This window comes from Physeter macrocephalus, chromosome 4 (assembly GCF_002837175.3).
Source record: "Physeter macrocephalus isolate SW-GA chromosome 4, ASM283717v5, whole genome shotgun sequence".
Classification (NCBI taxonomy): domain Eukaryota; kingdom Metazoa; phylum Chordata; class Mammalia; order Artiodactyla; family Physeteridae; genus Physeter; species Physeter macrocephalus.
The window spans coordinates 24,594,095-24,609,247 of NC_041217.1; the positions used below are offsets into that span (position 1 = coordinate 24,594,095).

Consider the following 15,153-nt stretch of genomic DNA (forward strand, 5'->3'; position numbering starts at 1 on the left):
CCCCCAGCCCCGCCCCCCATTCCCTGCATCTGTGCAGCGCTGTCCCCGCCTGAGCATCCCTCCCTCCTCGGAGCCCCTCCCCCTCGGCATCCGGGTGCAGTGGGTGAACCTTCCCCGTGGCCCAGGGCTGCGCTCGTTCCTCGCCACCTGTCCTCTGCCTCCACTCCTGGGGTCCTTGAGGATGGAGATGACACCCCCACGGGAGCGGTTCTGAACTAATCACTTGAGTTCATCAGGATTGGCTGGGACAAGCACGCAGCTCTCTGCTCACCTCCACGCTTTATCCGTCTTGTTCCACATCTTCAACGCCTTCCCTCTCTCTCTGTTCTCTCCAGCTGCTCCAATACTAACCATCCGCTAAGAACAAGCTCAATTCCCACCTCCTCCGTAAAGCCCTCCAGGACTACCCTCTGTTGATTCTTTTCCCTCTGAGATCCTAGAGCACGCTATACCAACCAGTTTTCAGGGGGAAATTCTTTGCCTCTCCTCCTGTGTGTTCATCTTTTCTCTCCAACTCGACTATAGCGTTCTTGAACGGAAATCAGTATTACCGAGTGACTGAATATACTTTTCACGAGTAAGAAAATCAACTTAGGATTTTTTAACTTTACAGTAATGCGAAAGCAATACGCATTCAGTAGAAACTACTTCGACTTTTGAATTTTGAGCTTTCCTCGGGCCCACCGTATGGGGAAAGACACTTCCTCCTGATGCTGGGTGGCAAAGCCCCAGCTCCCCACCAGCCACGCGACCACACCAGGAGACAGCGGATAGATGCAACCACCACGGACCCAGACAAGCACTCTGCTTGTCAGTACAGTAGTCAATAAATTACACGAGATGGTCAGCACTTTATTAAAAAATAGTCCTTGCATTAGATGATTTTGCCCAACTATAGGCTAACCTAGGTGTTCTGAGTGCACTGAATGTAGGTGAAGCTAAGCAGTGATGTTTGACACGTCAGGTGTATTAAATGCATTTTCAATTTATGATATTTTCAACTTACCATGGGTTTACTGGGACGTAACCCCATGGTAAGTTGAGGAAGATCTGTACAACAGAAGCAGCAGCCAAGGAACCAGTAGGAGAAATAATGGTTTTTATTTAAAGACAGTCACGGCATGGAAGCAACCTAAGTGTCCATCAACAGATGAATGGATAAAGAAGATGTGGCACATATATACAATGGAATATTACTCAGCCATAAAAAGAAATGAAACTGAGTTATTTGTAATGAGGTGGATAGACCTGGAGTCTGTCATACAGAGTGAAGTAAGTCAGAAGGAGAAAAACAAATACCGTATGCTAACACATATATATGTAATCTAAGAAAAAAAATGTCATGAAGAGATTAGTGGTAGGATGGGAATAAAACACAGACCTACTAGAGCATGGGCTTGAGGACGTGGGGAGGGGGAAGGGTAAGCTGTGATGAAGTGAGAGAGTGGCAGGGACATATATGCACTACCAAATGTAAATTAGATAGCTAGTGGGAAGCTGCCGCATAGCACAGGGAGATCACCTCTGTGCTTTGTGACCATGAGAGGGGGGAGGGTGGGAGGGAGGGAGACGCAAGAGGGAAGAGATATGGGAACATATGTATATGTATAACTGATTCACTTTGTTGTAAAGGAGAAACTAACACACTATTGTAAAACAGTTATACTCCAATAAAGATGTTAAAAAAATAAAAAATAAAAAATTTAAAAAATAAATAAAGAAATAAAGAAAAAAAATCACAGTTGTACACCTGAAACTAATATAATATTATAAGGCCATATTACATGTCAATTAGGAAAATAAAATAGATCATTGTTTATTAAAAAACAGCAAGTATACTTAGAGTGTGCATGACAGAAATAAACAAATGAGTACTGTAGAAATCAAGAGAAAATCTGGGGGAAAATGGCAACATCACAGTACTCGTGAAGAAAAAATTTAGGCAGGAAAGAATACACTCTCAAAATGACTCTACAAACACGATCTCATTTAAGACTCACAAAGACCACATGATGTAGGAAGATTATCGATGCACCCATTTTACAGATGAGGACACCAAAGCCCAAAGAGGCCAAGCGCCGAATCTGAGAGTCCTAGTCTTTCCAGCACACTGCACTCCTAGAGTATGCCCAGGAAAGTTCTCAGAGAAGGTCTTACATGTCCTAAATTACTTGGAATTAGCAAGATGCTGAATACTAATGAGTACTTAAATGCTGTGACAAGGATGATAACAGTGGTGAAGATGAGGAAAAGGTTTCAATGGCCTCATGCAGACTAAGACATCAATTATAACGCATTCAAAATGTCCCCTACGTTAGCATATTTTTGTATCCGTAAGGATTTTTCAGTAGTTTCTCAAACCAGTGTCTTCCCAACCTCCCAGCTTGAACATACAGCAACCAATTTTCCTACCCTTGGCTCAGCAACCTGGGTCTCAGAATCTGCTGTCCCAACAAAACCTCCTAGCCATTTCTTAAGTTACTGGCTGCGGTTGGATTTTCCACTTGACATTGTTAAGAGATTAAACTGTTTATCTCATTGTCATACACAGGCCTTTTCAGTTTCCTGCTAATAGATTCAGGTTAGATAAGGATTACAGAAGTGATACTCCCTGAGTTCCTCTCCATACCCCAGCCGGTCTCCTTTCCCCATAGTTATGAGATGTATTGTATTAAACCTACTCTCCATATAGCTAACTTGCAAAAAGAAAATCTTACACACCCATGCATAGCAGAGGATTAGCCAAACACCAGCTCCTGCAAGACTGTGGAAGAAGCACTTAACACAAGATCCTGCTGAATTATACATTTTACGACTCAGTCATCAATTGCCATAGAGAAGAAGAAAACAAATTGAGCTGAGCCTGGAAAGAATGTCAGTGAAATTGGAAAAACACTCGCTGGGAACCGCCTGGGGGTGCAGGGACCTCCCCGGTAACTGCTCGGGTCCCACCAACTCTCAGCATACCAAGAGAAATTGCCAGGTGAGCTGGTGGATGGCTGGTCACCAGGGAACCAAATCCCTCCCTCCTGAGGCACGCTGAAGACTCCCCATAGTGAATGAAAATATTAAGCACTGCTAATATAAAATGTATTACAGCTTCTTCTTAGAAGAACAATAAACAATCAGTTTATTTCTCCTGATTAAACAGAATAGGGGGGCAGGATGCAGAGGACCCATTAAGAAGGGTAAAGAAAGAAAACAACTGTCACAGCCCCCAAAGCCCAAGGCCAAAGTACCTCATTCCTGCCCTCCGGATGCATTAAGACCAATTTTATAAACGTGAGCAAATGGACCAGACCACCCTTTCGGCAAGCTCTGCAAGGACAGAGCCTTACCGGGCCTCACAATACATATATCATCTCTGGGTTAGGGAAACCCTAATCTTAGTCACCAGGTCAATGGAAATTATCTCAATGCCTTTGTTTGAGATGCTGTATCATTTTATTTTCCCTTTCCACCCAGAATATTACCACAAAGGTAAAATGCTAGATTAACAGGATAACAGTGACCTTCAAGAGGGTGGAGTCTCTTCAGTTGAATACTGGTTACCACCAGGTCAAATGAGAAGTTTTTTCCTACTTATTCTGAGATGGGAAAATAAAAACATAAAAAACAAGTATGCTTAGAGTATACAGCAAGTATACTCCCCCTCCACGCTCCCCCTACCCCATTAAATCATACATAAATATGAACTGCAGAGGTTCATTCTGCTTACTTACTGTCTGCAGCTCCTACTTTTGGTTACTTATAAAACTTATCAGCTAGTTTGGAGCAAAATAGAAATAAACATTTCAGGAAATAAAAAATGTAGTATTGACTAGCAGCCTGAAGAGATACCTTTTGTTCAATGGGTTTCCATTAAGTGATACCAAGTAAATAAAATGGCCAAGTAAAGCTCAATGGAGGGGAAAGATCAGATCTCTAGGAGTGAATTCTTAATGGAACTGCTGAGAAACACACCAGACAAGTTAGTCAAAAGCCTGCGTCTTGGCTTACCAGTTAAATGATGATCGTAAATCATTCCTCATCAGAGAAAGCCTGGAGGGCCCTGCCTTCCCGTGAGAAACATCAGTGGTCTTCCCTGCACACACACTCTGTGAGAAAGTGTCCTCACTGATCTTGTTCCCTGAGGCTTCTATTGGTCTTTGATCCCCTGCCCCATAACTGAACCAAAGGAAACTACACTAGGAAACAGAGACAGAGGGTAAGACCAGCCTTTTCTCAATGTTCCATGAAATACACTTCAGGAAGCTGTTGTGGTCCCACAAATAGCATGTGAATTCACGGGTAGCCTGTGAATACCGGTCTTTTGAGAAATCCATTTCATTGCAGACTTATTGGGTGAGGCAGAATCATCTTCCAGGATGGTACTGGGTGAAAGTGGCACCTCAACAAAGTCCTAGAGTTGCTACCAAGAATTTCTTCCAAGGGACCCAACGAATTTTCCAGACAGACACTGCCTCACCAGTACTTAAGATGTCTCCTAATTCCACCTCCACTAACATTAACTGAGGCTGTACCATGTGCCAGGAGCCATCGAGGCACTTTTAGAACACTGCCTCCCTGAACTCTCATCCCCCACCCCGTGAGGTCATGCCTACTCTCTCCATTTTTCAGAGGGCTTGCAGGCCATGTGCAGACTGGGATTTCACCCAGGTCTCCTAAACCCCAGTCTGGCACCCCTACTCCTATGGCAGGAAGGTCACAGGAATAAGCAATGAGCCTGCCTTAATTGTTCTTTTTTTCCCTTTTTTTGTTCCTCCTCTCCCGGATGACTCGACAGTTCTTTTATGGGTAGATAATGCAGCAGAGCTACTGTCTATCATTCATTCATTCATCCATTCCTTTAACAAACATTTAAAAAACACGTCCTATGTTGAAAGCCAAGGTGGATCTCCCCAGGTGAGGAAGGAGTTTATCCACTCATGAAGTTTTTTAAGGGAAAAGAAAAATGTAAACATGACTGTATTGAATACACTCTGGCCTCGCTTCCCTCACCTGTAAAATGTGGATATTGGAGAAAATGAGCTCTAAAGCCTCTCCCAGACTCAGATTTATATTATGATACTTACGTAGGTTACAGGAAAAAAACTGTTATTTTTTAAATTCTAAGAACAGAGGCCTAACTTCCTAATGAGATCATATTTATATCTATAGTGTCTTTTAGCCCAGGAGATCTGAATTGTCTTTAAAATAATAATACACCCCTGGAAAAATGAACAACCAGGTGTCTGGGGGAACCACAACGAGATAGTTGATGGCAGAATTACAGCAAGTCGAGTCTGACTACAGGATTATGAGACCAGGTTGGACCAGATTCTCCCAGACCCCCAGGGTGGCCTCCACAGTCTAGCAGACTGGACCCATCGGTCTGAGGGAATGCTACAATGCTGAGTGTTTCCATGTTGTTGAGGCCACCTGTAGTACCACAGTCCTTAGTTAACTAAGATAACAGTATGCAACCACAGGAGGGCACACGGTCTCAAGAGAACCGGACATACAAAATCCCAAATATCCCAATGAGACAGTGGAGGTTGGCACTCTAACTGGCTTTTCACGTTACAAGAGAGTTCACAGCTGGGTTTGGTGTGATTTTGTAAACAATGAGCTCCCCAATTCATGAAAAATGCATCATTCACAATGTCAATTCCACCCAGTCAGGAAAAAATCATTGCAAGGCACATTTGTCATGGACTGGAGGGAACAATGTGTATAACCTACAATGCCAAGATCTCGTCTCTTTTCAAAACCCATAGACCAGGACTTCCCAGGTGGTCCAGTGAATAAGACTCCGTGCTCCCAATGCAGGGGCCCCAGGTTCGATCCCTGGTCGTGGAACTAGATCCAGCATGCATGCTGCAACTAAGAGTTGGCATGCCGCAACTGAAGATCCCGAGTGCCGCAACTAAGACCCGGCGCAGCCTAAATAAATTAAAAAAAAAAAAAAATATATATATATATATATATATATAGACCCTTCCATGCTGACAGTGTGTCCACAACACAGTTTAGAAGAGTTCATGAGTTAATCCTGAATCGCTGATTACCTGAAGTCTACAAAGTTTTTTCAACCAAGATATAAAACTCTTTCCATTAAATGTTTTAAAATTCTGCCTTTAGACAACTACGTTGAAATCTGACAAAATAAAATAAGCGTAAACAATGTTATCAATGCTCCCAGGAATATAAATAAACTACAGAGAACTAATCTAATCTGTAACTACATTTAACTGGCATGTGCCAAAAAAATCAGAAAAGTGGCTTGGTAGCAATTTGGCGCTAAAAACCAAAGTTCTGAAAATGCTTTCTGTAACACCTGAAATACATTTCTCTAAAAGCAGAAGCCGTCCAGTTTAATATGTTTTTTCTTGTTAAACCTAAAAGCCTGGTAAATCTTGAGCTGTGTTTTTGTGATGCCTAAACACCAATCTCTCTTTTTCTCTACACCCCACCTTTATTTGAAAGGATTCAAGCTGGATGAATTACTTTTATCTTTGATAAAACGAGGTCTTTGAAGTGACGTTTTGGCTCTGCAGAGGCAAAGCCTCAGTTTCCAAACTTAACTATCTGAGGAGGCCGAAGCCCTCAGAGAACAATGCATTTTTCACTTGTCCGGTTAACGCGCTGGCATCCTACCAGCACAGCCTCTAATATCAATCAGTCTAACCATTAATGAGAATCTTGGGTATTGTACTGATTTATTTTGATGATACTTTTTCAATGTGAAATTACAAAGAACCATTCTTCCAGTTAAGAGAGATGAGAGGCAGATAATTGATGGATCTTAAGGAAAAGCACACAATTAAATGTGCCCAGTTTCGGCCTCGACTGCCCAAGGTCCACACCAAAGAAATCTTGTCACATTTCCAGACACCCTGATACGTACTTCACATACAGCAGGTTTTGAATCAAATGTCTGGAATTACATAGTCACAGAGAGTTAGAACTCTACAGGCCCCCATGAGCTCGTCCTCACGCAGAATGCATATTTTAAAAGGAGGAATCTGAGCCAGAGCTGCAGCCCTTGGGTCCCTTTGCCCCTCTGAGTCTTGGTTTCCTCCTTCTTAAACAGATCAGGGTAACACCCAGAACCTCACATAAATGACTAGGGGTCCTCCCAGATCTGAAAGGTCCTGAAGCCTTTCCAGAAAGATCCTGGCTGCACACCTGAGGGGAAAGGGTGCCCCATCTTAAGAAAACACCATATGCAACCCGAACTCGTGACCCCATAAATCTGGGCCTTCCGTATTCTCTTCCAGATAAGAATTTCCCACTTAAAAGTACTTACCACCAGATTCTTTTTTTTTTTTTAAGTAAGTATCCCTCTAAGGCTTTTAAATTTTAATTGGGTTTACCCTCAAATAAAAATTTCACACTTTTAAAAACCACATAAAACCATTTTAAACTGCTCAAATTTTTTTACCATATATATTAGTTAGTTTTTTACTTTAAAAAAGGCAACAAAACTAGTCAACACACAAAAAACTAAAGGAAACAAAATTCCAATGGCCCTGAAAAAATAGTAAGCACCAAGAAGGCAAGGATTTTGAATTATAATTCCTTAAATGTCCCCCAGGTAACTAGACCAGCATTTTGTTTTGGTTTTTGTACACATGATTGATAGTATAATTTTGGAATAAATCAAGAAAATCTATTTTTGGAAGATGCATGCTTATTTTAATTTAGCACTTTAAACCTGGTGTTTCAATGGCCCAGTTACTTTTAAATGGAATAACACAGGGAGGTCAAGAACTGTTGATTAATTTCTAGTTGTCTCAAAGAACAAGAGAGAACACACTTCTTCCTCAGTGCAATTCGCTTCTGTTCAGATCTCAGAAAACTGTACATGTGAACACGCCTGAATTTAAGCCATTGAACGCTAAGCACGTGATACAACTACTTCTGAGCAAATTTCAAGCGCCTACTCCTTTACAAACAGACACAGTGGAGCAAAAACTCGGAACACTATGTCAGAGACAGGCATATCTGAAGCCTGAGCTGTAGGAAAGGCCTGAAGCACTTTGCATACAGCTCCTACCCATGGAAGCAAATGAGCAGAGGCGCTTCTCACCACATTCCCTTTCCGTAAAAAGGCCTCTGCTAATTTGCATAATCTAAATGGCTAAATGAGTTTCAGAGTGCATTTCCAAAGAACCTGCTTTTCACTTTGTTTTTAACTACAGGGACATCTTCGAATTCCCCTACACTGGCGCTGGGACTTCTCACAGTGGTGAGCAGGCAGGGAGGCCACAGCAGGACAGCTAACCCAGCAGCCAGGCTCCAGGCTTTGCGGGGCTGTCACCTCTGCCTGCGTACCTCATCACACACAGTCATCCCTCCGCAGAAGCAAAGAACCACCCGCGCACACGAGGCATGAAAGGTCTAACTCTGCTCAAAGACACAGCAGCACAAAAAAAAGTGTTCTCAGTATGGGTCTGAAGGTCAGGGGTTGGTTGTGTGACCAGAAGGCTGAACGTGCAGTTTCCAACCTGTGTGTGTGAGTGGGCTGCTGGGAGTGTATGTGTGAGGGTGCGCACGGGTGAGGACGGGGGCCCCTGATTGCGGTGCAGCAGTGTAGACAGAAGCAGCAGAGTCCGAGGAGAGGACAGAGTATTGATACTGTAGAGCATCAAACAGCGCCGGCTGGGGTTTTATCTATAAAACACTGAACAGCCAAGCCAAAAGGCCCCGTCAATCAAGTTGTCTGGCCTTGTGTAGACAAAATATCAATCTCAGGTAATCAAGTGATTTTTGACTCAAGGAGCAGATAGATGTTTTGGTGTCACAGATAAGGCTCCGCCGCAACAATCTGTATGTGAAAAAGAAAACTGAGCATATCGTGCAAGCACTCAACCAAAAGCTCAAAAGTCCCTAGGATCCCATAATTTCCAGTTGGTTACCCACCCTTCCCCCCACAGACACTCCCTATCAGCCCCACATGACCAGAGAGCGGGGCTGGCAGGGCCTTTTTCCCTGGCCCTTCTCTGTGGGTGTCTGAAACCTTGTTTAAAGAAGGGAGGTAGGCTGGACCACGGGCAGGCCTCGTTTCTACCTCTGGACCTGTTCGCTACCTTGACACCACTCAACCCTCTGGTTTCTCAGCTGGCATCCCTCTGGCAAATGAAAAAAAAAAATATTGTCATCTATCATTACTTATCTCCCCTTTAACTCACTTCCAGACAAGAGCCCTTTTCAAACATCGGGACACACAAAATACTTTGAGAGCCAGCCAATAGGAGCTGCTAATCCACCACTAGAAAGGGCAAATGGAAAGTTGGAGAACAAGTTAAAACAACTTGGCTATGCTGGCTATGCTCCAGGGTATAAAAAGCCAAAGGGAGGAGTGGAACAGAGGACCATCTCATAGACCTTTAATTGTGGGCAAGAAGGCAGAGAAACCTGAGCCACACCTTCAGTGAGAAGCATTTTCCACCTGCCCTTCACCACCATCCATCCCCTTCCAGGTGGACCATCCCTCCTCTAAAGGTGGTGTGCCCGTGCCAGATGCCCTGTGCTGGCCCCAAAATGCCAGGCTGATTGGGGCCAGATTCTGCATACACATTTGCCTCCACATCATCAGCAGAAAGCAGAGTCTCATGAAAAGAAACGCCTGGTCTACAAAGATTCAGACTGTGATTTCTGAAGTGGGCGTCTGACAGACACATGCTTTGGAGTCCAAAATAACTTAGAGCAAGCAGCATGTAGAGTAGAAATATAAAGTTCTCAGTTGCTGTGGTTTAAGTTATTGAGGTACAGTGAATAGTACTTGATATTGGAGATTAAATCGGAAGACTACCTACGACAAAAAAATGCAGACTTTTGCCCAAGGTAGCACAAGAACCCCCCTTACACGCCGAACTAGGAAATTCCCCAGACTCTGGAAAAGCTAAGAAAGTCCAGACCTTTTCAGAAGCGCTAGCTTCAACTCTTACATCTTTCATACGATGCTCTGATCCTCCTAAGAGTGAAAACAGCCTAGGACTGAGATGAACTGTGTACAGAAATAAACCCCTGTCTACCGCCATAGCCAGAACAAGATGTCAGTGTGCTGAATCACAACAGATGCACTTGAAAACGTACTTGAAATGTACCTGTACCAGCCAACGAGCGTATCCACGAGGAGGTATCTACCCTAGGGATATCACCCAGATGCAATTCAACCTGATGTAATATAATATTCTGTTATTAAAGAAACTATCTGCTTAGCTCAAAGCCTAGTTTTCATTTTAATTCATACATCAAACTGTATCTTCTGCTGGCCCCAATATTGTAATGTCCTGACAATTTACTGAGGCTAGGTGGTTGTTCACCCAAAAGACCGGCCAATGCCACATCTGCAGGTTTCAGGGCCCTGTTCCAGAATCACATCACTCATTTTCCTAGCCTATTAGTAGAGCCTGAGTTAATTCGATGACATCCTTGTCAGTTCTCCTCCGCCTAAATGAAGCACAGAATTAAGTGTTTCACCTGATCAGACAAAAGCTACACTCAGCAGCTCTGTTCACTATCTTTGGAGATTCACCAGGAAGCTTTTGGTAACACTCATGAATATTATCTTCTCCCCAAATGAGTGGTGACCTACCAGAGGTACCTTAAAAAATGTCTTTTAAGATGTACATGGAAATAACAACAGAAATGACTCCGGTTCGCTGTCCAAGCTACAAAGTGCATGGCCAGTGCCTAGGTACCTCCCCAGCAAACACACCTGGAGAGAATTATAAGTTGTGACTGCCCCAGGGCCCTGGTCAGTCTTTCTGACTCAGTAGAAGGTAAGAAAAAGGGACACGTGGGCAGGAAAGCAGCACAAGTTCTAGAAAAATCTCAGGGCAAGACCTACCACTCTGGGCTTCTGCTGGTCCAGGGTATGCAGGAAGGCAGAGTTGGGGTCCAGGCAGCGCTCGGGGTCACTGGAGATGTCCTCCTCCGAGTCCTCATAGGAGGAGGAGAAGCCAGTGGAAGACGCAGAGGAAGAGGACAGTTTCCTCAGCGGCAGGCCGCCCCGAGGGCTTCCCTGCGCCTCCTCCAAGGCACCATCCTCCTGGGCACCCATGTCTGTAATGATGACGGCAGGGATATTGCTTCGGCTGCAGGCCTCTCCCCGGGAAGGCTTGTCCTTCTGATCTGGGGAGAGCTGCTCTGGGCTGGGGTGGGCATCTCTGCCCTGAGGCTGGCTTCCCCAAGTCCCCTCGGATTGTACCCCTGTGACACACGTCCAGGCCAGACTCGCTTCTTCCATGGAGCCCAGCCAAACCCTGGAGCTCCCAGGCTGCACACCCACCCTATCCCCAGGAAGGCACTGAGGTTCTTTCCGATCTTTTGCTTCCCAACAGGGCAAAGGCTCCAACATTCCGCCAGAGGGAATCCCCGCCTCCACCTCCCCGGGGCCTGGCTGTGCTGAGCTGCTGCCCCCAAGCAAGCCCAGCGATGCAGACCCTTCATCCACTCTGTTGGAGCGCGGCCGTGCCTCCCTGGCCACTAGGGCCCCACTCTGGGTCCCCTCGGAGCCTACTGAGCCCCGGTCTCCGGGCTGCCTGAACCAGCTCGGGGCTTCAGAGGACTCCGCCGGACCTTGCGCGTTCACAGTCCTCTCCTCTGGCCTTTTGTCCGCTTCAGGTGCCCCGGAGCCTGGCATGCCACCGGGCAGATTTCCTCTCCCCACCTTCCCAGGGGGGTCTCCACTGCAGGGCCCGCCCCTCTCTGGGGCCGGACTTGTCTCACTGCCCAAAGACTGCCCCTGACTCTTGGCCAGGGCCTCCCGGGGGTATACACCCCCAAGCTCGCGGGCCCTCTCAGACAGCTCAGTGAGGGCAGGGTCCTGTGGATGGTGTGGCCCAGTGGATGTGGCTCTCGCTGCCACCTCTGTGGCCATCGTTAAGTTCACTCCGACCAGCCCCAACGAGGGAGCTTGGTAATTCTGAGTTCCCAAAGGAGGAGAAACCCTCTTGTCAACTTCCATAGCAATGCGTGAGACACAATGGGGTCCGGCCGGGACCGGCTTCCTCATTTTCACCGAAGCGCCTGGACCCTGAGCCGCTGATCCTGCCGGGGCAGCAGGGCCGGGGAAAGGTGCTACTACTCCCTCTTTGTCCTTCGAGAGGCGTTGGCTGGGCGTCCCTCCTCTTCTCCCGGAGTTGGCCTCTGCAGTCTCGGGACATTGTTCCCCCCAGGACTTTGTCCTCCGCTCCTCACTCTGAGCCAGGACCCTTCCTGGGGGCTGACTGATGCTGCGGAAGGGGCACGGGGAGGGCGATCGAGCCCTGCCCAAACGCGGGCTGCGGGGCGCTTGAGTGGCGGAGCTCTGCGCCTGGATGTGAGCCTCGAACATGCCCACTTTCTGGTTCACCTGCACGTTCTGCAGCTCGCGCTGTAGGATTCGAAGCTTCCTTTTGGCCTCCTCCGGCCCCGGAGGGGACAGGGTACCACCGGTGGTCACCACCTGCTGCCCGTCGCCTCTTAGGCGACCCGCCCAACTCGGGCTGCCCACGCTGCTGCCGCTGCTACTATTCAGCCTGCGCCGGCCACTCCGCCAGCCCGGGGGGCTCCCGGGCTCCTCCGGCGACAACGACTCGGCTGCGGGGAAGAGGAAAGAGGAGCCACTCCCGGGGCTGAAAACGCTGCCGGGGCTCAACACGGCCCTCCTCGGCGGCGGGGGCGTCTCGCTGCTGCTGGGCCGAGGGCCGCCGCCGCTCTTCACCTGGTTGGCGCTATTCATGATCACCAGGCTGTTGAGTGCATAGCAGTACATAGCCATAGTACTGGGTCCGCCGCGCTGCCCGCCGCCGCCGCTCCTGTTCCGGCTCCGCCGCCGGCGCCTCCTCCTCCCGCGGCTCTCGGCTCCCGGCTCAGCCCCAGAGGCCCGGCGGCCGCGGCTCCGCGCGCGGATGGGGTGGCATGGCCTGGGCGTTGGGCGGGGGGCAAGACCGCGGGCTCAGCCCCCGCCCAGAGTTCGAAAACAACAGCGCCGCTGTGGAGACACAAGGAGAAAAGTCAGGACCCCAGACGGCGGATGCGGGGGACGGCTAGGGGACTAGGACTGGGATTGGGATCCCCCAATCTGTCGGGGATCGGTGCCACTGGACATCTTATCAACAGGGACTGTGCGGCACGGCGAGGACACAAGCCCTGGGGGCCCTCGGTCGCCAGCTAGGTTGTGGGTGTGTTTTCCGAGTGCGCTCCCACCCTTCGCCCCAGACTGGGATGCGCTTGAAGGTCCCTTCAAATTCCGAATTCTAAGAGTTGCCTCCAGAGCCGCGCGGACGGGCGGGGGACTGTACAACCACTTGATTCCTAAGCGGGCTATGTGCGGGGCGCGGCAGATTCCGAGCTCTCCGAGAGTGAGGACACCCCCTCCACCGTCTCTGGGTCCCCTCGGCTTTGCAAACACTGGTTACATCGGGTATAACGGGGCAGCTCCCCACCCCCGCTTGGGCTTCAGGATCTCCTCGCTCCACCCTCTCTGGCCATCAGGGACCGACTCGGAGGGAACCTGAGCTGGACCTGCCTTCCTCAGCCGCTGCCTGAGCCCGGATCTAGGAAGACCCCTGCATGCCTGCCTTTTATCTTCCTGACCCTGGCCTTGGTGCTGTGTCCCTCGGCCTACGACGGCCTGGGCGCGCGGCGGGGCCGCAGCCTAGGCATTTTTCAGCACTGGCTTTGTCGCCAGTCCCCAAACAAGTGTGTATTGTGAGTGTGGGTGCGTCTGCGCGCGCCCGGGGCCGAGGCGCTGCTCGTCCCCTGTACCGGAACCAATACACGCCGCCCCCCCCACGCTGTCGCCCCCCGCGTAGGGGTGTGTGTGTGTCTGTGTGTGTCTGTGTCTGTCTGTCTGTGTGTGTGTGTGTGTGTGTACGTACGCGCGCGGACAACGAGTCCGCACTCCGCACACCCTGTGTCGGAGGACGCGGCTGCCTCTGCGGGCTCCGGGACCCTTGCCCACTCGGAAGGACTCCAGGGTGTGCATGGCTGCAGCCGGGCGGAAGCCCGGGCTCTGCAAACCTCCCGGGGCCCCGCTCTAAGCCCGGAGGCTGCGCGGCCGAGTGCAGGGCTTCTCCGCATCCTGGGCAGCCTCGCCCGGCGCCAAGCCGGCTGCCCGGCGGCCGGAGCCCGTGGAAGCCTGCAGCGCGCCGAGGTAGGCGGCGGGGAGTCAGCGGCCCGGAAGGCGAGCACGGGAAACGCCGAAAACTCGCCTCTCCCTCCTCTCCACGCCACCCTCCCCAATCAAACCCCCTTGCCCGTCTCCCCGGCCCACCTCTCTGCGCCTTTTCAGAACCTGGAACCCTCAGATTCGCTCCAGAGCAGAGAGAGAGGGGAAAGAGGGTTCGGAGGCGAGAGCCATTAAAAAGCCGCCAAACTTACCTGCAATTGCTCAAGATTCCCGCGTCCTGTGCAGACTACATGGCCCGGGGACGCACACCTCGAAGGAGAAAGATGGCTTTAAAAGTAAAAAAGCTCAGAAATGGTTTCCTCACTTCTTTTGGAAGACAAAAAAAAAGGGGAATGGGAAAAAAGAGGGAAAGCTCCTCGGCCGGGGCGGGAGATCCGGGCGGTGGCGACGCCGGCCGGCCCTGCACGCCCTTGTGGGCTGTGGAGATACTACCCCTGTCAGTGTCTGCTCCCGGCTACTTCAGTGTTTGTTCAATGTGCGATTAAAAAAAAAAAAAAAAAAGTTGGGGCGGGGGGGTTTGGGGTGGAGGAGGGAGGAGGGAGAAAGGCGGGGGCTTGGGGGAGGAAAGCAGGAAGGAAGTTGTGAGCCTGTCTGGGGTTGAACTCAGCGGAACAAGTTTTTCTTTTCTTCTTTTTTTTCTATTGCTTGGCAAGACCGAGGGAGGGAAACACTTAAAAAAAAAAGTTTCCATTGTTAGCTAACAACCAAAAAAAAAAAAACCTTTTAACTTCTGCGGGTTAAAGATATACGATCCATTTTCCACACCCTCCAGTGAGCCTCGCTGACGGCTAGCTTTATGAAACTTTTTTTGAAAAATGTTTTTAATAAAGTTTGAGCGTGCATTTTAAGCAAAGCAAATCATGGGGACTTTTTTTAACATTTAAAACGGGCTAAAGCCTTATATAAACGGTTTGTGTTCTTGTACACAAATATGCAAATTCGAAGAAGGTACTTTGTGGGCACCTCGTTGCAAAGTTGCAGATTTT

General features: G+C 48.7%; 1 protein-coding gene across 2 annotated transcripts in view; it reads right to left on the minus strand.

Annotated features, from left to right (window-relative positions):
• ITPKB (inositol-trisphosphate 3-kinase B) overlaps positions 1 to 14,601 on the minus strand; it is a 100,435-nt gene extending 85,834 nt beyond the window's left edge. For both annotated transcript variants that reach the window (XR_008617038.1, XM_007102672.4), the window contains exons 1-2: positions 14,359 to 14,601; positions 10,841 to 12,967 (exon numbers count right to left, since the gene is read on the minus strand). Coding sequence is in view for 1 of the 2 variants with exons in the window: in XM_007102672.4 (XP_007102734.2) it covers positions 10,841 to 12,754 (1,914 nt within the window). In the remaining variant the exon portion in view is untranslated. The remainder of the gene's footprint in view (positions 1 to 10,840; positions 12,968 to 14,358) is intronic.
• Between the last annotated feature and the right edge of the window lie 552 nt (positions 14,602 to 15,153).